We start from the raw sequence: 23,281 nt of genomic DNA, 5'->3' as shown, positions 1-23,281 counted from the left end.
TCTGTGCCAGAAGGCCTCACCTGACGAGCTGGGCGTGGCTGCCTGCTGGCTTAGGGCTTTGCTGTGTTGTGGCCAAGATCTATTCAAGAGCACCCTGAAAAAGATATGGCTGGGAACAGACTGCTGGGACCCTGGAGACATCTGCTGTATCCCTTGGCACTACCTGGGTCCTTGCCAAGCCTCTGCCCCTGAAACTTCTCCCTCCCTAGGGGCAAAGTAGAAGTGGATGTGGCATCTGCTCACTTCCCTGCCCACCTCTGGTAACATGGGTAGGAGGGGACAGGCTAGACCAGTTCTAGCGCCACACTTGCCCTGTGACCAGTTCAGAGTTAAGCCCAAGATCCTACCAGGCTGTTAAGAGTCCCCTGGATTTCCATCTGGCTCTGGTAGGGGAGGCTCCTTTTTCTCTTTGGGCAAGACAGAGGAATGATATGAAGCCAGAAGTACTGCTGCCATGATGACGGCAGAGGGTGAAGGGGACCCCGAAAGGGGGCAGAGACGGGAGAAAAGAGGAAGAATCTCAGCAGCCCTTGGGACTAGGCACCCCCAGCTGCCATGTCACAGAACGAGGGTATTCTCTTTCTTGCTTAGCATGATTGTATTACTAGCTCTGTTCATGTTGGGTCCCTGTACTTGTGACAAGAGGTCTCAGTAGTATAAAAATACAGATAAAAGATGTAAAGATGCTTTACATCAAAATAACAAGAAGGAAAACAACAGATCTCCCTGGGGTCATAAGTGTGGCAAATGCAGGTTGTTGTTGTTATTTGGTGCCATCAAGTTGACTCTGACTCATAGAGACCCCATGTGACAGAGAAGAACTGCCCCACAGGGTTTATTTATTTTTTGGGGGAAGTATTTTGGGTCGAATCGTGTCTCCAAAAAAGATGCATTGTAAATTCTAGCTTTAGGACCTCTATGAGTCAGATGGCAAGGGTTAACAGGTATGCCTGTGGTTATAATGTCATTTGGGAATAGACTGTTACATTAACGAGACAGGATTAGTATAGGTCTTGTCTTGAGTCAATCTGTTTTGAGATATAAAAGTGGTTAAGCAAGCCAGCAAGTGAGCAGAGGTGGGTAAGACAGAAGCCAAGACACATGGAGCCAGGAAGCAGAAGCTGAAGAGATAAGGACCTTCCTCTGAGCCGACACAGACAGAAAGCTTTTCCCTGGAGCCGGTGCCCTGAATTCGAACTTCTAGCATCCTAAACCGTGAGAGAATAAATTTGTTTGCTACAGCTACCCACTCGTGGCATTTCTGTTAGAGCAGCACTAGATGACTAAGATGGGGGAAGGGGAAGATGGATTTTTTATTAAACGGTGTTATGGTCTTGTAACTCCTGTCATAGCAGAATAAACTGCCATCAATTAAAGGTATAAATGCCCAGAAGTAAGGCCATAATAATACTAAAATGTAAGGAAATAATTATATAACTTGGCACAAAAAAATGTCTTTCTGGGCTTGATATTGAAGGTAAAAACCAAACAAGAAAATATTTGGTTACATAAAAATTAAAATATTCTTTCCTTTTTCTTTATTAGCATTTTAAATTATGAAATACACATTCACTATAAAAACATCAAGTAATACAGTTGGGTAAAGTAAGTAATTAGTGCCTCTTCTTTCTTCAATCCCTCATGCCATAGGTAACTACTTTTAATATCTTGTGTTATATATTTTCCAGACCTTTCTCAGTATGTAAAGTATGTACTAAAATATATAATCTTTTAAAAACAAGCATCATATTCTAAGTGATTTTTTGCACCCAGACTTTCTCCCTCAACATTATCACAGATGTCTTTCCTTGTCAGCACACAGAGATCTGTTTCTACTGGTAGGGGAGGTCTGCTCTCTTTTTAAGAGAGTACCAAATAACTCCCCGCTGATTTGGAGCTTGCTGGCCATGTAAGGATGCATCTCTGTGACTATCATTTTTTACTCTGCCAAGTGGAAAGAGAACAAAGCAGTTAGAAGAAACTGACAAGGACCTTTAGCTGATCTCAGGGGGTGGAGGGGGGAACTGAAGTTGACTCTTTTATTTAGTATGCTATCCCTTAAGGTTTTCTAGGCTGTAGTCTTTAGTCTTTACGGAAGGAGATCACCAGGTCTTCCTCCTTTCAGTTAGCAGTTAGGTGCTTAGCCCTCCTGCCACCAAGTCTCGTTAAGCTCAGGTTAATGTTCAGTATGTTGTACACCAAAGTAGGGCTCATAGTGATGAATTATCAAGCTCACTCTCTCCCAGAACAGGCACTCAATTAATCATTCTTTACTAGACCCCGACTGACAGATCTCCAAAGGTATAACCTGTGAGGGCATCACGGAAACTCTGAAAACAAATATGGAAGCCCCCAGATGGCAACGAGAGAATTACATTTTTACCTTGAGTTGCTGAAGAAACTCACAGCAATACCACAGAATGGCCTTGATCTGTTTAATCCACAGGAGCGTGAGATCCTTGGAAAGAGCCAGGGACACGTACCACACCTATAAGCAGGAACAAGAAATATCATGGGCAATCACAGGGAAGATACTATTTTAGTTAGGTCCAGTGCCAGATAAGGCAGTAGGGAGGAATAAGCAGCAAACAGGGCTTATTTTAACACTAACTCAAAGATAAAACAGCCCAGTAAAGGAGGTTTCCACGGTGAGAAAGTGTGAGACGCAGAACATAGCTTCCGGGACAGTGAAGAGTATTTTAACACTAACTCAAAGATAAAACAGCCCAGTAGAGGAGGTTTCCATGGTGAGAAAGTGTGAGACGCAGAACATAGCTTCTGGGACAGTGAATAGTTTAAGGAATTGTTCGTACTTTGTGTTAACGTTTTCGTCCATCACTTATTTGCACATGTATATGAATTGATGAAGATGTAAACATTCAACAGGGACTTTCTCAGCTGAATGGGCTGGCTCTTGAGTGCTCGTGGGGGATTCTCTGGCTCCCAAGCCCACTTACCTTGGGTTCATTCTCTGCATCCATGCTGCTCAGGATGCAGCGACACAGCTTCTCCAATCTCTGCAAGGAAGCAGGAGGGGAGGGAGGTCAAAGTTCCACAACTAACCAGGAAAAGTGGGAGAGGGAAGCGGGCAGATGCTTGGTGGGCGCCTGGCCTGCGCCAGGTGACTCACACACGATTCTTCATATAGACGTGGAAGCCGAGCATCAGAAAAGCTGAAGTAGCCTATCAAACTGGTGGTCCACAGGCTGGATGAGCGCTACTGATGTGCTCAGCTTGACTGGCACTGTGTTTTAGAAATTTCTGTATTTCACCTGAAAATCTAGATTGGGACTTCTTTTGAGAAACAAAGAGAGTCTGGGCATGTATTCCAGTCGTCTCTTAAATGGGTTTATGCTCTCCTGTTTGCCATTTTGCGAGCACAATGGGGTGCCGCAAATGGTTTGTACTCTGCTGCTAACCCAAAGGTTGGCGGTTCGAAACCACCCAGTAGCACCACTGAAGAAAGGTCTATTGATCTGTGTCTGGTAAGATTATAGCCAAGAAAACCCTATGGAGCAGTTCTACTCTGTAACTCATGGGGTCAGTATGAGTTAGAATCGACTCAATGGCAACTAACGACAACAAGCACCATGGATACTAACTTTTGCCTTAGACCTCAGCTAAAGGCTGTTATATTGTCACTTTCATCCTGAAATGCCAAAGGAAGACAAGTGGAAATTAGGAAAGGAGTTACCCTTTGGCTGTATCAATCCTGGACCCACCATAACAAGTGGTGTGCCCCAGGGCAGCCTGTCTTCCCACGCTGAGCTGCAGTTTCCTCTTCAGTAAAATGGGGGTCACCCCACTGAGTCTGCCTGTGATGATGTGTTCACTGCCTGTATGCCTGTATACTCCTCCTTCTCCTGCTGGGCTATGACCTCCATGGGGGGAGAGACCGTGCCTGTCTTGTTTCCTTTGGGGCCTGGCACACAGCAGGTGCCAATAAATAGTTTCTGTGTAAAGAAATGTGAGGATTAGCAAGGAGTGTCTAACATCTGGTAACGGAGCCCTGGTGACACAGTGGTTAAGCACACGCCTGTTAACCCAAAGGTCGGCGATTCGAACCCACCAGCCAGTCTGTGGGAAAAAGATGCAGCAGTCTGTTTCCATAAAGATTCCAGCCTTGGAAACCCTATGGGGCAGTTCTACTCTGTCCTATAGGGTTGCTATGAGTCAGAATTCCACTTGATGGCAATGGATTTGGGTTTTTTTATTTTAAATACCTCATAACCTGTGTGACACATAACAGGGAATCCTCAGTGGTACCTAATCTTATTATTATCATCATTACTATTACAGAAAACTAGTTGCTTTCCTGGAACTGTATTTTCCGAGCTGGTGATTCAAACTACAAAGGTATAAACCGGCATGTTTTGTTTGGTTTGCAAGATTTTAAAGAAATTTCAAATTAGCTGCCAATTTTTACAAATTATGACACTGAGCATAAAGATGTGGATCCCCACTTTTGATTTACAATAGATGTTAATGAGTTACCAAGTGTCTGTACCTACGGAATGACTATCCTTTATTTCAGTTCAAAACTCTATCACGCCCAGGTTCCACTGATCTCTCCTAATTTGTTAAATATTTGTTTATTTTACAAGTTCCAGAATACAAATGCTCTCTTTATATTTCCCCCTGGAAAATGAAAATACGTAATTTATAAACCCCAGCTTAGAAGAAACAGCTATGCAAAGGCCGCCTATCACTGGTTTCCATCCTTCCCTTCACAAATTTTACTGAGAATCTACTTCTAAGTGCTGGAGAAGCCACTGCAAGTGAGACGGAAGTTACACTCTAGCTGCTGAATGGCCCTATCTGGGTCCTTTGGGTGGGGACGCTAATTCAAGTACGGACTCTCAGTTTCCCAACCACCTTTAGGCTTTGGAATGTTCAGTGACCTGACAGTGAAGCCAACTGCTCTGCCTCTGGAATTAACACAGCCAAAGCTCCAACCTGAATTTTAAAATGAAAAAGTAAAGTCTAACATCATTTTTCAGTCCTTGAAAATTGCCTCCCTCTCACTGCTTTTCTCTTTGAAACATACTCAGCTATGTCATCTTATAACTTGCTTCTGTAAATTGTGACATTTTAAAAGCACTGCTTAAAGAAGTGAAATATCATTATTCAACATCAAATATTCAAATACATTTGGTCACCAAAAAAAAAAAGTGGATTCCTAGCCCCTCCCTAAAACAGCAGTGTCAGTCCACCATGGGCTGAGCTGGTAGCCACTGCCCCTTTGGATGGCATGCCACAGAGCCATCATTCCCTCTGATGTCCTTAATGTCGCAGTCCATTAGTTACCATTGATTACCAGGCTCATATCGTGCGTTTTCTCGTAAATGGCTTCGTTAGCTCATTTACATAGCCTGCTGACTCCTGCAGGCATTTGAGTTTCCAACTCCTTCTCAGAATGGTCAAGGTGAAAAGAATCTTGACAACTCCCAGAAGCTCTGGGCATAATCCCTCCAAAATAGCTCCCGGGAAAACAAAAGGGAAAGGATGTGGGGTTAACGATAGTTCCTACTGCACAGAGTTGGTATAAGGCCTGAGTGAGTCAATACTTATGGAATACTTACAGAAAGGCCTGGCATACGGTAAGCGCTATGTGCGTTTGCCATTAATATCTTACCTCATTATCCTCTTTAATTCTGAATAAGAACAACAGCTTCCGGGCAATCTTAAAAATACAAAGTGCGCTTCTTTTACTGGACCCAGAGTCATCTGCATTAAAAAACTCATCAATCTCTCTCCTATGGAGGGAAAAGCATAAAAAAAAAAAAAAAAAAAAAAGGCACTTTTAATTAGGAGCTCATAGCAGCTGGAAGGCTTTTTAAGAATTCTAAGAGAACACTCATATATTTTCTATTAATTGGGAGCAAGAGAAAAATGCGCCGAGGAGTTCCGGGAACCCACCTGATTTCTCTCTGCAGGCGACTCCGACAGAGAAAACTCCGGACGTGGGCCTGAATCTCAACAGCTGCCCGCTCCCGCTCCTTTTGAACCAGTCTTTCTTCTCGGGCCTGGCGGGCTTTATCGATGAACCATGCCCTCGAGGTCTGAGACACGGTAAACATATTTGCAAACCTTGCAAGGAAGATAGGAAGTTGCCATCGTAGATATTTATATGAAAAACACTTACAAAAAGGGGCTCAAGAACAGAGGGTGGGCAGGGACCGAGCAGCAGCAGAGAGAGACTTAGAACCCTCTAGCATCTTCCAAGGTGTTAATAGCTCCCCCAGCACAAGTCCTGACTTCCTATCTGCTCCTTTCACACAACTCACCATGATCAGGGATGTTTTATCCCATTTTAAGTCGTTACATTTTCTTAAGAGAGAAAGAGGCCATCAGACCAGCTACATCAGAGCAACGACTATGTGTGACTCACTGCCTTGACTGTATGCCCAGCACAGCATCTGGCATAAGGTACCTGCTCTGTAAAGGTTTGATAAATGAACACACAGTGAATTAATTCTGTCCGTAAAGCTCGGATGCAAACCATCCTAGAGGACTTAGAAGTCGAAGGTTCCCAGATACGTGAATTTCCTGGAGCAGTCAGCAGTATTTGGGAAGCCAACATTTGGCTTTACCTTGGTGAAGTGGACAGTCAGTGAGAATGAGAGAAACCCTCCGTGAGACGGACCGACACAACAGCCACAACGGTGGGCCCGAACATACCAAGGATCACGAAGACCGTGTGGAGCTGGGCAACGATTCGTGAGGCCGCCATGAGCTGGAGCTGACTCGATGGCAACTCACAACAACGACAGCACACGGCAGTCAACTTTTTTTTTGCCAAGTAAATATTTGGGGAAAAAAATCAAATACGATTATTTACTATAATTCACTCAAGAAATATTCACTGGTGTCTACTTTGTCCACAATACAGAAAAGTCTTCCATTTTTTAAAAGGGGCCGTTTTAACACTAAAAAAGCAAAAGGGATATGATCTCAGAATATGAGACAGTCCATTAAATTGAATAAGCTTGGTTTTATGTACAATGTATTTTTCTGTCCTTATTTTTCCCATCCTGCCAAGTACTAACGAAGACTTGAGAACAGAACTGCTCCCGCCCTCTGACAGGCACTTCTTTGAACAGAGGCTCTATGTTATACATTGTATTTTTATCATCAGTCACTGTCTTTTCCCAAAGGGGAAAAGCCGCCTAGAGAAGCCGGCACTGGTCCATGGAGCCATGATTTCTTCAGATGCTTGGTAACTTTGTCATTCTACCCAAAGTACTCAGCAGCGCAGGTCACAAAGACACAAAAATGAATTATTCAAAAACCCAAACTTAGAACAATCTCTTTACCAGGTTATTTCACTCAAGGCAGCACCCACGTGAAAACATCGTCAAGAATAAAGTTTGTCAGGGCCACAACAGATGGATCCTGGTAGAATGGGAAAAAAATGTGGGACGGAATCTCAAATTACTAAAAAATAAGGAAACAAAAAAAAAAAAAAATTTTTTTTTTTTTTAACTGGACCAGTTGAGACTGGAGGACTCCCCGGGACTACTACCCTGAGATACTCTTTAAACCCTGAACTTAAACTAGCCCCAGAGGTTATCTTTTATCTAAGTAACAGATTGGCTCACAAAATAAAGAGTATCACCCATGAGTACTGTGTTCCTTTAAAAAACCATCTATATGAGACCAAACGGTCAACAACTACTTTAAAACAAAGATGAGAAGGAAACGGGGCAAGGAAACTAGTTTAATGGAAATGGAAATATTGAGAATGTCACTGAACAACTTGAGGAGAAAGTAGTGAATGGGAACCTAAACTGCTGTATAAACCTTTACTGAAAACACAGTAAAATATTATTAAAGAAGGAAGTGTGTACTCAACTAGTCCATATGAACATGTCGAGGGAGCCCTGGGCGCCTTCCCAACACTGATCCACATCTGTCCAACAACAACAGGGCTTTTCCAAGATATGGGTCTCTCATCAGTAATTCTCAAAACAAAGGAACAGAGCCCGCCTGGCCATAGGAGGAAGGATAAGAGAACTGGAGAAGAAAAGGTGGTGGTCTTCTGAATTAGTCCCTCGTTCCACCCCAGCAATGGAAGCCCAGGCAGCTTACCTCAGGATTTACCTGTGATGCAGAAATGCCAGGTAATCATTAGCAATCTTGCTCAGGACTCGGCTGAAGGCAGCTTTTCACTTCCAAGACGCTTGTCTTCTCTGGCAGAAGCAGAAGTAAGAATTGAGATTCAGGGCTAAGTTTTACAGCTGGGCATCATAGATTTTCCTTATGAGTACAAGTAATAAGCACAGTGTCTCTGGCTTTAAAAACCAACCCTACTCTAGGTGAAGGGAAGGACAACACTCAATACAGGGGAGGTCAGCACAACTGGACTGGACCAAAAGCAAAGAAGTTTCCTGAATAAACTGAATGCTTCAAAGGTCAGCGGAGCAGGAGCGGGGGTTTGGGGACTATGGCTTCAGGGAACATCGAAGTCAATTGGTAAAATAAATTCTATTAAGAAAACATTCTGCATCCCACTTTGAAGTGTGGCATCTGGGGTCTTAAACGCTAGCAAGCAGCCATCTAAGATGCATCAATGAGTCTCAACCCACCTGGATCAAAAGAGAATGAAGAACACCAAGGTCACAAGGTAATTATGGGCCCAAGAGACAGAAAGGGCTACACGAACTAGAGACTACATCATTCCTGAGACCAGAAGAACTAGATGGTGCCCGGCCACAACCGATGACTGCCCTGACAAGGAGCACAGCAGAGAACTCCTGAGGGAGCAGGAGAACAGTGAGATGCAGACCCCAAATTCTCATAAAAAGACCAGACTTAATGGTCTGACTAAAGCTAGAAGAATCTTGGTGGTTATGGTCCCCAAACCTTCTGTTGGCCCAGGACAGGAACCATTCCCGAAGCCAACTCTTCAGACATGGAATGGACTGGACAATGGGTTGGAGAGAGATGCTGATGAGGAGTGAGCTACTTGTATCAGGTGGACACTTGAGACTATGTTGGCACCTCCTGTCTGGAGGGGAAATGCGAGGGTAGAAAGGGTTAGAAACTGACAAAACGGTCATGAGAGACTGGAAGGAGGGAGTGGGCTGGCTCATTAGGGGGAGAGTAAGTGGGAGTATGTAGTAAGGTGTATATAAGTTTGTATGAGACAGACTGACTTGATTTGTAAGCTTTCACTTAAAGCACAATAAAAATTATTAACAAAAAAAACCTCAACCCTTCTGTCCTTTGTAATTAATGTCTCCTCTGAATGTCAGCACTGTATCTCCAGTCCTTAATGGGTAGGGGTCAAAAACAATTCTCAAGACATTGTCTTCCTTTACAAAATCAGGATTAAAGCTTTACAGACTGTGTGATGGTAAGCAAGAATAACACTTAGGAGCAAAAGAATGTTAAAACGCCATTACAAATAATGTTTGATAAGTTTTGACAACATGGGATAATGTTTATACCCTAAAAGTTTAAAAAAAAAAAAAAAGAGGGGGGCTAGCCATGAACCTATGATTCCAGTTACATAAGGAAAAACAAAAATGTATGTGCATACACAGCTATAAGACATGCATACATAGCTAAAAGGCTGGGAAGCAATCTATCAACACGTGAAGAGCAGTTACGTTGGGGTAGAAGAATTATGGGAGATTTTATCTCCTTCTTTAACTGGTCTCTAGTCTCCAAATTTCCCACTCAAAGCAGCATCCACATGAAAACATCATCAAAAAAGAAAGCGAGGCACACAGCTCTGGAGGCCCACAGAGCTGGAGCTGGTCCCCGGCTCTGCCACATCCTGTGTGGAGATGTCTCAGAGCCTTCCTGTCTTCATCTGTAAACAACAGATAATAAAACTTGGCTCAGAGGCCAATCACAAGAACTAAAGGAGATGATGTACATCAAGTACCTCTCCAGGTGGCTGTCAGAGTGAAGTCAATAAATCTAATGGATGTTATTTTTATGTCGTTAAGAGCCATTGAGTGGGTTCCGACTCACGGCAACCCTAAGTACAACAGAATGAAATGCTGCCTGGTCCTGTGCCATCCTCATAATCCTTGTTATGCTTGAGCCCATTGTTGCAGCCACTATATCAATCCATCTCATTGAGTGTCTTCCTCTTTTTTGATGACCCTCTACTTTACCAAGGATCATGTCTTTCTCCAGGGACTGACTCCTCCTGATAACATGTCCAAAGTATGTGAGATGAAGTCTTGCCATCCTTGCTTCGAAGGAGCATTCTGGTTGTACTTCTTCCAAGACAGATTTGTTTGTTATTTTTATAGATGTGAATTTTTTTTTTTTTTAAACCCTTCACAATGGCTCCCATCTGCACAGATGCTAAGGGTCTTTGGGAAGGAAATAATTCTGCAACATTTACCATTCTTCACTCATTAAGTTTTTCCTGTCCCTGGGTACACTGAAGTCATCAGTGCTGCTACCTGCCCTGATGTTTAGACCAGGCAAAAGCCCCAAGCCATGAGCACAATGGCATGCTCTTTCCTTACCATACAGGCAGTCCCTCAAGGGGAGAAAAGAGAGGGAAAGATAAGGAGTAGAAGGGAAAGATGGAGTCTCTTCCTAGTGGAAAAAAAGAAGGCTGTATGAAACTGCACCGAAGTACCTTTAAGACTATTTCAAAACTTTCACTTCTTCCAGGGGGCCTCCCAAGATCCCTTCCTTAAGATAATTATTCCCTTGGCAATGCTATGTTTGTTTCTGTTCACATCGTATGATAGTCTATACTTTGACATTTTTCTAATTCTTTTTTATCCACCTCCTCTAGCTGCATAGTGTCTACTACAGCTCAGCAATCAAACAAAATACACGATCAAGCACTTCCTCTGTTAACTGCCCTGAGGAAGGAAAGAAAAGGGTGAATGTATCAGGAAAAGCCCTGGATCCAAGAAAGTAGCCTTGATTCTTTTCAGTTCTGATTCTATTTCTCATTTTGCCAAGCTACTTATCCTCTTTAGGCTTCAGTGTCCATATATTTAAATTGAAGATGATAATATCTACCTTCTTTGTTGTTGTGAGATGTCATTGAGTTGCTTCTGACTCGTAGTGGCCCTATGCACAACAGAATGAAACACTGCCTGGTCCTTCACCATCCTCACAATTGTTTCTATGCTTGAGCTCATTGTTGCAACCACTGTGTCAATCCATCTGGTTGAGGGTCCTCCTCTTTTTCTCTGACTCTCTACTTTGCCAAGCATGATGTCCATCTCCAGGGACTGATTCCTCCTGATAACCTACCTCCTAGGGTTGCTAAAAGAGCCCTGGTGGAGCAAATGGTTAAGCACTTGGCGGCTAGCCAAAATGTTGGTGGTTGGAACCTATCCAGTGGCTCCATGGTGAAAGACTTGGCAATCTGCTTCCATAAAGATTAGAGTCAAGAAAATTCTATGGGGCAGTTCCACTCTGTCACATAGGGTCACTATGAGTTGGAATCAACTTGATGGCACACAACAACAGGGTTACTAAAAAAATACAACATTTACCTTCTTATACCTGAATTTAGTCACCTCAGCACTGTGATTATGATTAAAAGTGCAATATTAATTAGGGGAATCTGAAAGCATACAGCATGCAAGTGACCTTTACTGCACTGTCCTTTAGGTAAAGTTAGGAAAACAAGAATTATATAGGTGGAATGATTACAAAGTAAGAGGTTGGTGGTAACCAAGATCATTTGGAAAGCAAGGGGAAACTAGGTTGACTGAGCACTCCCTATGCGTCAAGTGATCTCATCTAATAAGAACAGCAGCCCTGAGAGAAGATCACTTATTATCTTTCATAGTCCAGGTTAGACCACCAGTAAGTGACAGAGCCACAGTCTATCTAGTTGGGTGCTATTATCAACACCACCTTCACAGGCAGAGAGGGGACATGATCTGCCTAAGGTTGCTAAGGTCTTGAATTTGGACCCACTCCGTATAGGGTCGCTATGAGTCAGAGTTGACTCGACGGCAACACGTTTGGGTTATTTTTGGTTTTCTGACTTCAAAAGCATTTACTTATCTAACATCTATCACTCAGACTTCTCTCTACTTCTACATTCCCATGAGACTTTCCTCAAATTAGTCTTTTCTGGGACCTAATCATTGTGGACAGACAGAAAAGAAGCCAACTTGAAAGAGCATGACAGTCCAGAGAGAATTGTCCAAAGATGAAGTGCCATAAATACTAACTGCTGACTCAGCCCAAGAAGAGCCTCCCTGCATGCGGGAACAGCTGAGCAGCCAGGTTTAATGATCACCAACATTTATTAACGGCTGGCCATGTATCAGACACAACAAATGTTTAACCAACCCTGTCTTTTCAATAGCTCTATCAGGTCTCAGAAGCCCCAGTGGCGCAGCGGTCAAAGCACTTGGCTGCTAACTGAAAGGTCGGCAGTTGGAGCCCACCAGCTGTTCTGCAGGAAAAAGATGTGGCAGTTTGCATCTGTAAAAGATTACAGCCTTGGGAACCCTATGGAGCAGTTCTACTCTGCCCTAGAGGCTCATTATGAGTCAGAATCGACTTCACAGCAATGGATCTGGGTTGGTCTGGTTATCAGATCTCAATTATCTCTTAATAGCTCTCATTTTTTAAAGGCTACAGTCTATCTACCCAAAAACCCAAACCTGTTGCCACTGAGTCCATTCCGACTCATAGCGACCCTACAGGACAGAGAACTGCTCCATAGGGTTTCCAAAGCTGTAATCTTTTACGGAAGCAGATCACACCCCATAGCAACCCTATGCACATCAGAAGGAAACACTGCCCAGTCCTGTGCCATCCTCACAATCGTTCTTATGCTTGAGTCCTTTGTTGCAGCCACTGTCAATCCATCTTGTTGAGGGTCTTCCTCTTTTCTATTGACCCTCTACCAAGCATGACGTCCTCCTCTAGGGACTGATCTATCTAGGTGGGTGCTATTATCAACACCACCTTCATATGCACACAGGGGACATGACTTGCCTGAGGTCGCTAAACTCTTGAATCTGGACCCACCCTGACTCAAAAGCATTTATCTGTAAGTGAAACAGACGAGACCCTGAGGCTCCGTGACTCACAAAACAGCAAAGAGAAGTTAAGAATACGAGACTACCTGAGGGGTCAAACCAGTCAAATTACGACCAAGTCCAAGATTTCCTTTCTGGTACCATTAACATCAGCTGTCTTTATTGAGCGCTACGTACTGGGCACCGGTGCTAAGGAGTATTACACTGCAACCCTCTGAAACGGGCCATTACCCCATCTTACAGAGGCGGAAACTGAGATTCAGAGAAGCAAGGGAACTCTGTCTGCCCAGGTCACACAGTAAGTGAACAGAACTCGAACTTTTGTTTGGGTGACTCGAGGCCCGGCGTCTTTTCTGGACATCAACAACCACAATAACAAACGGTTCTTACCCGGCATTAGTCCTTTTATAAAGAACTATCGCAACGGAGATGAAAAGAGGTAGAAAGGGCGGCGGAGCGACCCTCCTGGAACGCGAAAGCCACCCCCAACTCCTGCCCCTCCGGCCTGGCGAGTGGGGGACCCGGACCCGAGACCACCACATCAAGGCTCCCGGCCTCACCTCCTAGAGTGCGTGCAACCCTGATCCCACTCGCTACCCGGCAGTCGAAGATTTTACCCACTCGGGGCCCCCGCAATCGGGGTAGGGGCCGCCAATGCAGCCGCCTCAGCCCGACTCCCCCAAGCTCTGCCAGACCCGGGGCAGCAGCCGAAGCCCGACCGCCATCTTGCCCCGGGGTGTGCGCGCTCAGCTTTCCGCCAAGAAGCAAGTATCCACTTCCGGGAGACTAGCGTTCCGCATAGCCTCTGCACCCGGGAATGATAACCTCGCCGCACCTCAGCCTCATCTCTTGCAGCTGAAAAAGTGGAGTATTCCGAGCTGGACCAATGCCTGACCCAGCTGAGAGGCGGAATTCATTCCGGCGGAGGAAGTGAGAAGAAAAGCGGCCTCTGTCCCGGGGCACAACGGATACTTTAGGAAGGTGCCCTCAGAGGGGCGGAAGTGGTTTGAGGGCAGCGGAAGGGCCCGCCCCGGCCGCGGCCCCGCCTCCGCCCCCGGCTCGCGCGAGCTGGGTGTTTTCTGCCTCCCTCAGTCCGGGCTTGGAGACTCCGGCGTTCTTCGACTTTTCATGGTGAGAAGGGCGGCGCCCACCGACGGGGGGCTCTGGGCGGCCAAGGGAGCCAGGCGGCGGCAAAGTAGAGGGAGAAGGGACCTGGGGGAGCACGACGAGGGGCGGTCGCGGTAGGGGAGAGGTTGTTGGGGGACTGGGCGGGGGGCAAGGTTGGAGGTGGGGGAAGGGCTGTGGGTGGAGAATTGGCGGGGCGGGGGGGTTCGTTACCTGTTGGGGATTCGGGAATGGACGTTTGGGTTTGGGGAGTTAGATATGTGTGTGGGTGAGGGGGGTCTCAGTCCTGAGTGCTCGTTGGAGGTGAGAATTGGTGGTTGTGAGAACAAAGAGATGTCACTTTAGAGAGATCTCTGGGGGTGGAAAATGTGGATTTGGGGGTTGGGGTGGAGAATGGTCAGGTTATGAAAGGGTGAAGTGAAATTCCTTGGGACGGAGAGTTTGGGCTTTCGGGATGTTGTGGCTGGCTGGAGTCGTTGGGTTTCGGGAAGCGGGGATGAGGGTCCCAGGTGAGATTGAATATACTGGCGGGTGGAGTCGAGGGAAGAACTAAGAGTGGGCAAGGGGATGTGCGTTCAGTGTTTGGAATCCCAGGGAGGGATGCCAGGAGCCTGAAGTCAGGGCTCCTTTGCCACGGAGTCCAACCCCTCAGTTGGCGCGTTGGTATCTAGTCACTTCTGTTGAGACCCAAGGTGACCGCACCGGGAGATGTCTTATGTGCTGTCTCTCAACTGTATGAAGGTTTCTGTTTGCTTGGGATTCTTAAAGGGTATGTTCTTTGAATAGCTATTTGTCCCTGGGTGGGAATGACTAGAGATGAGCCCAGATCTTCTTATTTGTTTTCTCCATGTCTCTACTCTGGGAAAGTGCAGTCTTTAGGGAAAATCTGATCCAAGAACACTGCTGAAGAAAAATGAGTCAATCCGTATCAGACTTTGGTGTGCTCCATTATTTGCAAATAAGCACCTCCCCCCCCTTGTAATCCTTTAAGCCCTTGACTACTAACCTAAAGGTTGTGAGTTCAAACCCACCCTGTAGGCTCATTGAAAGAAAAGTCATGAAAACCGTATGGAGTGTAGTTCTACTCTGCACACGTGGGGTAGCCATGAGTCGGAATCAGCTTTTTTGTTGTTTGTTTTTTAAGAAGGAGGAGGCCTAAACTAGTGGTTCTCGAAGTATGGTCTCCAGGCCAGCAGCATCAGCATCCTCTGGGGACTTGTTAGAGATGCCTGTATCAGGCTCTCTGGGGGTGGGGCCAGTGATCTGTTTTAGCAAGTCCTCCACGGCATTAAGAGTAGTGATTTCTTGATTTGGGCTGTATAATGAAAGGGGTATGAGAATTGGAGTCCGAGGGTCCTTAGGATTCTGATTCTTGGTTTCTCACCTGAAGGGTAGGATTGATAAGGTCTTCCTCCCTAGACTCTTGTGAAAAAACAGTCCGACAGTTTGTGTGCCGCACACAAAAAGAGAGTGTCATTTGGCAGAACGCTTGGAAAGAGCAGTAGCCGTCTCATAAGCAAGTTTCGAATGCAAAATAATGCTGCAGTTATGTAGCTGGCTCCATTACTAGTTTGGGCGAAATGGAACAGCAGCCTTTCGAACTTGTGGAAATGTCCTCCGTTTGGGGAAGTTTTAAAATTACATCAGGGCAGTGTTTCTTAAACTTTCCTGCTGTAAAAATCAGCTAAGCTGATGTTTTTACCATGCATCCCCAGTGATTATCAAAGTAAGCTAGTTAAAGAAATACCTTCTTAGCTCGGTGGTGCTTAGCCCTGGCGCCACACTAGAATTACCGGAATAGCTTTTTAAATGCTAGTTACTGGGCTTTTTCCCACCCCCATTTTGATTCAGTTGGTCTGGGGTGAAGCCCAGACATCGGTATTTTTTTTTTTTCCTAATTAAAAAAATTTTTTTTATCATGCTTTAAGTGAAAGTTTACAAATCAAGTCAGTCTCTGACAAAAAAACTTATATACACCTTGCTACATACTCCCAGTTGCTCTCCCCCTAATGAGACAGCCTGCTCTCTCCCCCCACTCTCTCTTTTCATGTCCGTTTCACCAGCTTCTAAACCCCTCTACCCTCTCATCTCCCCGCCAGATAGGAGATGCCAACATAGTCTCAAGTGTCCACCTGATCCAGGAAGCTCCCTCCTCACCAGTATCCCTCTCCAATCCATTGTCTAGTCCAATCCCTGTCTGAAGAGTTGGCTTCGGGAATGGTTCCTCTTCTGGGCCAACAGAAGGTCTGAGGGCCATGATCACCGGGGTCCTTCTAGCCAGACATCAGTATTTTTAAAGTGTCCAGGTGATACTAATGTACCGCCAGGGCTGAGAACCACTAATCTTCAGGAGAGTTTGAGGAACAGAAATGAAACTGCTGTAAGACCTGGGTGTCAAGTATTTTACCATTCACTCCCTTAGGGCGGTTAGGGAGATTATGGCTCTAAAACTCCCGTTTTACAAGTCAAGGAAACTGAGACTCAGGCTAAGTCATTTGTCCGAACACCACACAGGAAGTGGTGGAACTGGACTTGCAGTCCAGTTTGCCAGACTGTGGATCTAGTTTTCCTTCCACACACAACTCTCCCTGCCCAAGGAGACAGCTCTACAGTGAGTTGTGTAGAAAACATCTAAGAGTCAGGGATTTGAAGCCTTTTGTTTCCTATTGTAGCTTTCAGTCCACCATTTTCACCCTTCAGCTGGCCTTTATTATTTTTTTAATAATTTCTATTGTGCCCTAAGTGAAAGTCCACCAATCAAGTCAGTCTCCCACACAAAAACCCACGCACACCTTGCTACACACTCCCAATCACTCTCCCCTCAACGAGACAGCCCGCTCTCTCCCTCCACCCTCTCTTCCCATGTCCGCTCCACCAGCCTTTAACCCCCTCCACCCCCTCATCTCCCCTCCAGGCAGGAGATGCCAACACAGTGTCAAGTGTCTACCTGATCCAAGAAGCCCACCCCCCACCAGCATTCCTCTCTAACCCATTGTCCAGTCCAATCCATGTCTGAAGAGTTGGCTTCAGGAATGGCCCCTGTCCTGGGCCTACAGAAAGTCTGGGGGCCGTGACCACTGGGGTCCCTCCAGTCTCAGACCATCAAGTCTGCTCTCATGAGAATTTGGGGTCTGCATCCCACTGCTCTCCTGCTCCCTCAGGGGTTCTCTGTTGTGTTCCCTGTCAGGGCAGTCATTGGTTGTAGCTGGGCACCATCTAGTTCTTCTGGTTTCAGGATGATGTAGTCACTGGTTCATGTGGCCCTTTCTGTCTCTTGGGCTCGCGATCACCTTGCATCCTTGGTGTTCTTCATTCTCCTTTGATCCAGGTGGGTTGAGACCAATTGATGCATCTCAGACGGCCGCTTGCTAGCATTTAAGACCCCAGACGCCACTCTTCAAAGTGGGATGCAGAATGTATTCTTAATAGATTTTATTATGAGCTGGCCTTTATTTTTTAAGCATGCATGCAGTTGCTTCCTGCCTGTGGCTCTGAAGCGGTGAAGTAGGGGCTTGCCTTTGTTGTAATAGTTTGGTTTGTTTTTATGTGTGGTTCAGGAATTCACTGGGCTGATAGAGCAAGAGGTTGGGGAGCTCTTCCAAGACCATGGAATTAATTACAGCCTAATTGAGGGGTCCAGAACCTTTTAGAACCCAACCCAACCAAACCTGTTGCTGTCAAGTCGATTCTGACTCATAGCCACCCTGTAGGACAGAGTAGAACTGCCCCATTGGGTTTCCAAGGAGCACCTAGTGAATTCGAACTGCTGACCTTTTGGTTGGCAGCCAATCTCTTAACCACTGCACCACCAGGGATCCCCCTTTTAGAACCAAACCAAAAACCAAACCCAGTGCTGTCGAGTCAGTTCTGATTCAGAGTGACCCTATAGGACAGAGCAGAACTGCCCCATAGAGTTTCCAAGGAGCGCCTGGCAGATTTGAACTGCCGACCCCTTGGTTAGCAGCCATAGCATTTAACCACAGCGCCACCAGGGTTTCCACTTTTAGAACAGTGGATCGAAATCTTGGCTGCACATAAGAATCACCTGGCAAGTGAGTGAAAAATTCCATTGTCTGGGCCACACCCCCTGACCAGTTACCTCAGAATGTTCACGTGTGAGACCCAGGCATCAGTATTTTTTAAGCTTCACAGATGATTCCTATGTGCGGCCAGGTGGAAAGCCACTGTTTTGAATGAGGAACGGTATACTCAGGGAAGATGGGAAAGAAGGAAGGAAGCCTTCCCTCATCCATCTATTGCAGTAAAATTCTCTGATTGAATAGAATCGGTAACTGATAACCTCACATATCAGTTACCTTTTTCTTGTAACCAGTTCTCTGTCTTGCCGACTATTAGTAATAAAATCAAACCTTTGACAACACTTGAAGAAGCAGGATCCCAGCAGGAATGTCAGAGGCAGTGTTCTGTGGAGAGGTGTGCGGTGACAGGTTTATTGTCTACTGTCTTGTGTCCTTGATTCAGTGTAACTCTGACTCAGGTGAACACAGCCAGAATCTTTTCCCCAAGGGCTTCCGCTGGTATTGAGGCTGACTGCCCTTTGGAGGGGATGAACTCCAGGAACTTGCAGAGCTTAAGTTGCCTGTTCTGAGCGTCAAGCTAGATCAGGATGATTTCTGCCTTTATCTCTAGGTAATTCAGCCTGATTTCAGTAGGACTGGAAATGGTCTCCGAAGAGGATAAGATAAATTGGAGACTGGAAGCATTCTCAAATAATCATGATGACAGTTCACATTTGAGTGTTTGCTCTGAGCCAGGGGCCGTGCTGAGTGCTTTCTGTGGGATCATTTGATAGACCGAACTTGACTCAGAAAGATGACTCACTGAGGCTCCCACACCTAGTAAGTGGCAGGGTCGGGGCTTAGACTCAAGCCCTTAGCCAGACTCGCCCCAGAAAGATGACTCACCAAGGCATCCACACCTAGTAAGTGGCAGAAACCAAACCAAACCCACTGCCGTTGAGTCGATTGCCACTCATAGGGACCGTATAGAACAGAGTAGAACTGCCTCATAGGATTTCCAAGGCTGTAAGCTAAATGGACTCGACGACACTGGGTTGGGAAGCTTTACGGAAGGAGACTGCCACATCTTTCCCCCATGGAGCAGCTGGAGGGTTCGAACTGCCAACCTGTTGATTAGCAGCCCAGCACTTAACCACTGCACTACCAGGGCCCTTTCCGTAAGTGGCAGGGTGGGAGCTTAAACTCAAGCCCTTAGCCATACCATGCAGTGCATTCCATCTTTTTTCAGAGCTTTTTTGTATTTTTTAAAGAAGCAGTGGTTCTTCCACTCTCAACTTACATTAAGTATACCAAGCGCGAGCGTTGGTAAAATCCTGGGCTCCAGGCCAGCCAGGACTTGCCCGCTTGGTTTATCACCGATGCGCTTCGTGACTTTGAGCAGGTGACTGAACCTCTCTGGGCTGTGGTATCCTGATCCACAAAATGGAAATACCGATAGCTGCCTTCCAGCATTGTCTGGATTGAAAAAGACGTATGTTGTGGTAGAAATGAAAACTCTGGGGGTAGGGAGAGGGGTGGGAATTGACAGGAAAAGGGCATGGAGGGACTTTCTGGAGCAATGCAAATGTTCTTTGTCTTGATTGGATGATTGGGGTGAGGACTGCACAGATGCATACATTGACCAAAATGGTATACTTAAAATTTGTGGCATTTTATTGTACTCAAATCTTCAAAAAGGTATTGGGAAACAAGGGAAAAAAAGTACACAAGGTATGCTTTGTAACTTGTTTCACAGCAGGTACCTTAGAAAATGCTAGACCATTTCTCATAAACAGGCTTATTTCTGTGTAAATTAAATCTGAAAGGAGTGCTAAAAAAAGTTATTTTCATTTCCGCGCATAACAACTGTAAGCTTTTTTTTTTTTTTTTCCTTCCACGTCTTCAGCTTTTGGGAAACTTTTCCCATAGACAGAGAATTTTTCTAGGGAAAATGGTTGCTGAGAATTTGTTAGCATAGAGTCTCTGGGGGACAGATTTCAAAGGAAAGCTAGAAGGGAGGGGTAGCCACTTCTGGTAGGCCTCTTTTGTGTTTGGCAGCAGGCAACAGAGCCCACAGGTAAGCTAAGCCTGAGCTTTTGAAAACTTAGCCCCTTATGAGGCTTTCATTTGAAGAAGCTACAACCGTTTCTTTTCTTTTTCGAACACTGTTTATTCACTTTTTTTAATTGTGGTAAATATATACACACTAAAACATTTGCCAGTACAATTCCACATTTACAGTTCAGTGCCATTGACTACATTTTTCATGTTGTGGCACTATTATCACTATCTTTTTCCAAAATATACCACCACCATTAACGTAAACTTAATGCTCCCTCCCTCAAACAGAAACTCCACATCTCCCCCTCCCTCCCATCCCTGGTAATCGTGAATAATCTGTAGTTTCCACGTTGTTGTTAGGTGTCTGCTGAGTTGATTTCTGGCTCGTAGTTACCCCAAATCACATACTACAACTGCCCTGTAAGGTTTCTTAGCTGTGATCTTTACAGAAGCAGATTGCCAGGTCTTTATCCTTTGGGCTGCCAGGTGGGTTTGAACCACCAAACCTTCAGTTAGTAGCCAGGTGCTTAGCTGTTGTGCCACCAAGGGTTCCTTTGGTTTGTGTATATTTGCATATTTCATGTAAGTGAGATCGTACAGTGTTTGTTCTTTTGTGACTGACTTATTTCACTCAGCTTAATGTTTTCAAGTTCCATCGATACTGTGGCATGTATCAGACCTCCCCCCTTATGGGGACGTAATATTCCCTTGTGTGTACGCACCACATACTGTTCAGCCATTCACCTGTTGATGGACATTTCAGTTGTTTCTACTTTTTGGTTATTTTGGAAAGTGCTGCAGTGAACGTTGGCGTAAAGATTTCTGTTTGTATTCTAACCTTTACTTCTCTTGGGTATATACCTAGGATTGGATTTGCTGGTTCATATAGTAATTCCGTGTTCAACTTTTTGAGGAATGGCCAGACTCTTTTCCACAGTGCCCACACCAGTTTACATTCCTACCAGCAATAGATGAGGGTTCCAGTTCTCCACAACCTTGCTAACACTTGTTGTTTTCCTTTTTTTAATCATTGCTATTCTAATAGGGGTAAGGTGCTAATTTCATTATGGTTTCGATTTGCATCTCCCTAAGGGCTAAAACCCTGGCGGCACACTGGTTAAGAGGTTATCTGCTAACCAAAAGATTGGTAGTTTGAATCCACCAGCTGCTCTGTGGAAACCCTATGGGGCAGTTCTTCTCATCCTGTAGGGTCTCTATGAGTTGGAAATGACTCAGAGGCAACAGGTTTGGTCTAATGGCTAAAGATGTTGAGTATCTTTTCATGTGCTTGTTTATCATTTGAATACCCTCTTTGTTGAGCTGTCTTTTCAAGTCCATTGCCCATTTTTTATTGAGTGGTTTGTCTTTTTGTTGTTAAATGGTAGTTTTATATATTTTTTGGATGTTAGGCCTTTATCTGATACATGGTTCGTGCAGATTTTCTCCCAATCTGTAGGTTGTCTTTCCACTTTGTCGATAAAGTCTTTTGTTGTACAACGGTACTTAATTTTCATGAAGTCTCATGTATTTATTTGTCTTCCTTGGTGCTTGTACTTTGGTTGTCATATCTGATAGACCATTGATAAAAACTAGGACCCATAGATAGGCCCCTACATTTTCTTCTAAGAATTTTATGGTTTTAGTTTTCATATTTAGTTCCTTGATCCAGTTTGAATTGGTTTATGTGTATGGTGTGAGGCATGGATCTTGATTCATTTTTCTGCATTTGGAAGTCCAATTTTCCTAGTGCCATTTATTGAAGAGACTTTTCCTTCCCCATTGAATGGACTTGGCACTGTTGTCGAAAATTAGTTGACCATAGATGCATGGATTGATTTCTGGACTATAAATGGTTTATATGTCTGTTGTTATACCAGTACCAGGCTATTTTGATTACCGTAGTTTTGTAGTGTGCTTTGAAATCAGGAAGTGTGACTCTTCCTGCTTTATTCTTATTCAAGATTGCTTTAGCTCTTTGGGGTCTCTTACTATTCCATGTAGATTTGAGAATTGGCTTTTCTGTTTCTGCAGTGAAGGCTGTTGGAATTTTGGTGGGGATTACATTGAATCTATAGATGACTTTAGGCAAATTGACATCTTAACTATGTTAAGCCTTCCATTTATTTAGGCTTTCTTTGTTTTTTTAGTAATGTTCTATAGTTTTCTGTGTGCAAGTCTTTCACCTTCCTGGTTAAATTTATTCGTAGGTACTTTACTGGTTTAGATGCTTTTGTAAATAGTGATGTTTCTTTAATATTTTGTTCAGCTTGCTCGTTGCTGACGTGTACAGACCTAATTTTTGTGTTGTCCTTGTACTCTGCCATTTTGCTGAATTCATTTATTAGTTCTAATAGCTTTCTTGTAGAATCTTTGGGATTCTGTATATGTGAGATCATGTCATCTGCGAAAGGGATAGTTTTACTTCCCCGTTCCCTATTTGGATGCCTTTTACTTATTAATTTTTCTAGCCTAATTACTCTAGGTAGGACTTCCAGAATGATGTTGAATAGCAGTAGTGAGAGTGGGCATCCTTGTCTTGCTCCTGATCTTAATGAGAAGGCTCAGTCTTTACTGAGTGTAATAGTAAAAAAAAAAAAAATAGCAGCTGTGGGTTTTTCATAAATGACCTTTATTATATTGAAGACTTTCCCTTCTACTTCTTTTTGAATGTTTTTATCATGAGAGGGTGTTAAATTCTGCAAAATTCCTTTTCTGCATCGATTGAGATGATGTTGTCTTTATTTTTTGTTATTCTGTTAATGTCACAGTACATTGATTGATTTTCTAATGTTGAACCGCCTTTGCGTTCTTGAAATAAATCTACTTGATCATGGTGTATAATGCTTTTAATATGTTTTCAGATTCAGTTTGCTAGTATTTTAAGTGTTTTTGCATCTACAGTCCTTGAGGATATTGGTCTGTAGTTTTGTTGTGGTATCCTTGTGTGCTTTTGGTGTCAAAGTAGTGCTCACGTCATAGAATGAGTTAGGAAATGTTCCCTCCTCTCTTTTTTGGAAACGTTTAAGAAGGATTGAGGGCACTGTTTCTATAAATGTTTGGTAGCATTCCACTCTGAAGCTG

General features: G+C 44.5%; 2 protein-coding genes across 22 annotated transcripts in view; one reads left to right on the top strand and one right to left on the bottom strand.

Moving 5' to 3' along the window:
- Positions 1-13,978, bottom strand: part of UBE3B (ubiquitin protein ligase E3B) — a 58,215-nt gene extending 44,237 nt beyond the window's left edge. For 2 of the 18 annotated variants that reach the window (XR_002787993.2, XM_064272333.1), the window contains exons 1-7: positions 13,556-13,814; positions 7,856-8,192; positions 7,317-7,395; positions 5,920-6,090; positions 5,636-5,756; positions 2,958-3,017; positions 2,384-2,488 (exon numbers count right to left, since the gene is read on the bottom strand). Coding sequence is in view for 17 of the 18 variants with exons in the window: in XM_064272333.1 (XP_064128403.1) it covers positions 2,384-2,488; positions 2,958-3,017; positions 5,636-5,756; positions 5,920-6,080 (447 nt within the window). In the remaining variant the exon portion in view is untranslated. The other 16 variants (XM_023559416.2, XM_023559418.2, XM_023559411.2 and 13 more) reach the window with 16 other exon arrangements.
- Positions 13,921-23,281, top strand: part of KCTD10 (potassium channel tetramerization domain containing 10) — a 45,053-nt gene continuing 35,692 nt past the window's right edge. The window contains exon 1 of one of the 4 annotated variants that reach the window (XM_010598906.3): positions 13,921-14,126. In XM_010598906.3, coding sequence (XP_010597208.1) covers positions 14,124-14,126 — 3 coding nt within the window. In that variant the 5' untranslated portion in view covers positions 13,921-14,123. The remainder of the gene's footprint in view (positions 14,127-23,281) is intronic. The other 3 variants (XM_003419360.3, XM_064272336.1, XM_064272337.1) reach the window with 3 other exon arrangements.

Source organism: Loxodonta africana, chromosome 19, assembly GCF_030014295.1.
Source record: "Loxodonta africana isolate mLoxAfr1 chromosome 19, mLoxAfr1.hap2, whole genome shotgun sequence".
In the NCBI taxonomy this organism is placed as follows: Eukaryota; Metazoa; Chordata; class Mammalia; order Proboscidea; family Elephantidae; genus Loxodonta; species Loxodonta africana.
Note: the sequence above shows the minus strand (reverse complement) of the source record. Positions and strands in the feature narration are given on the sequence as shown.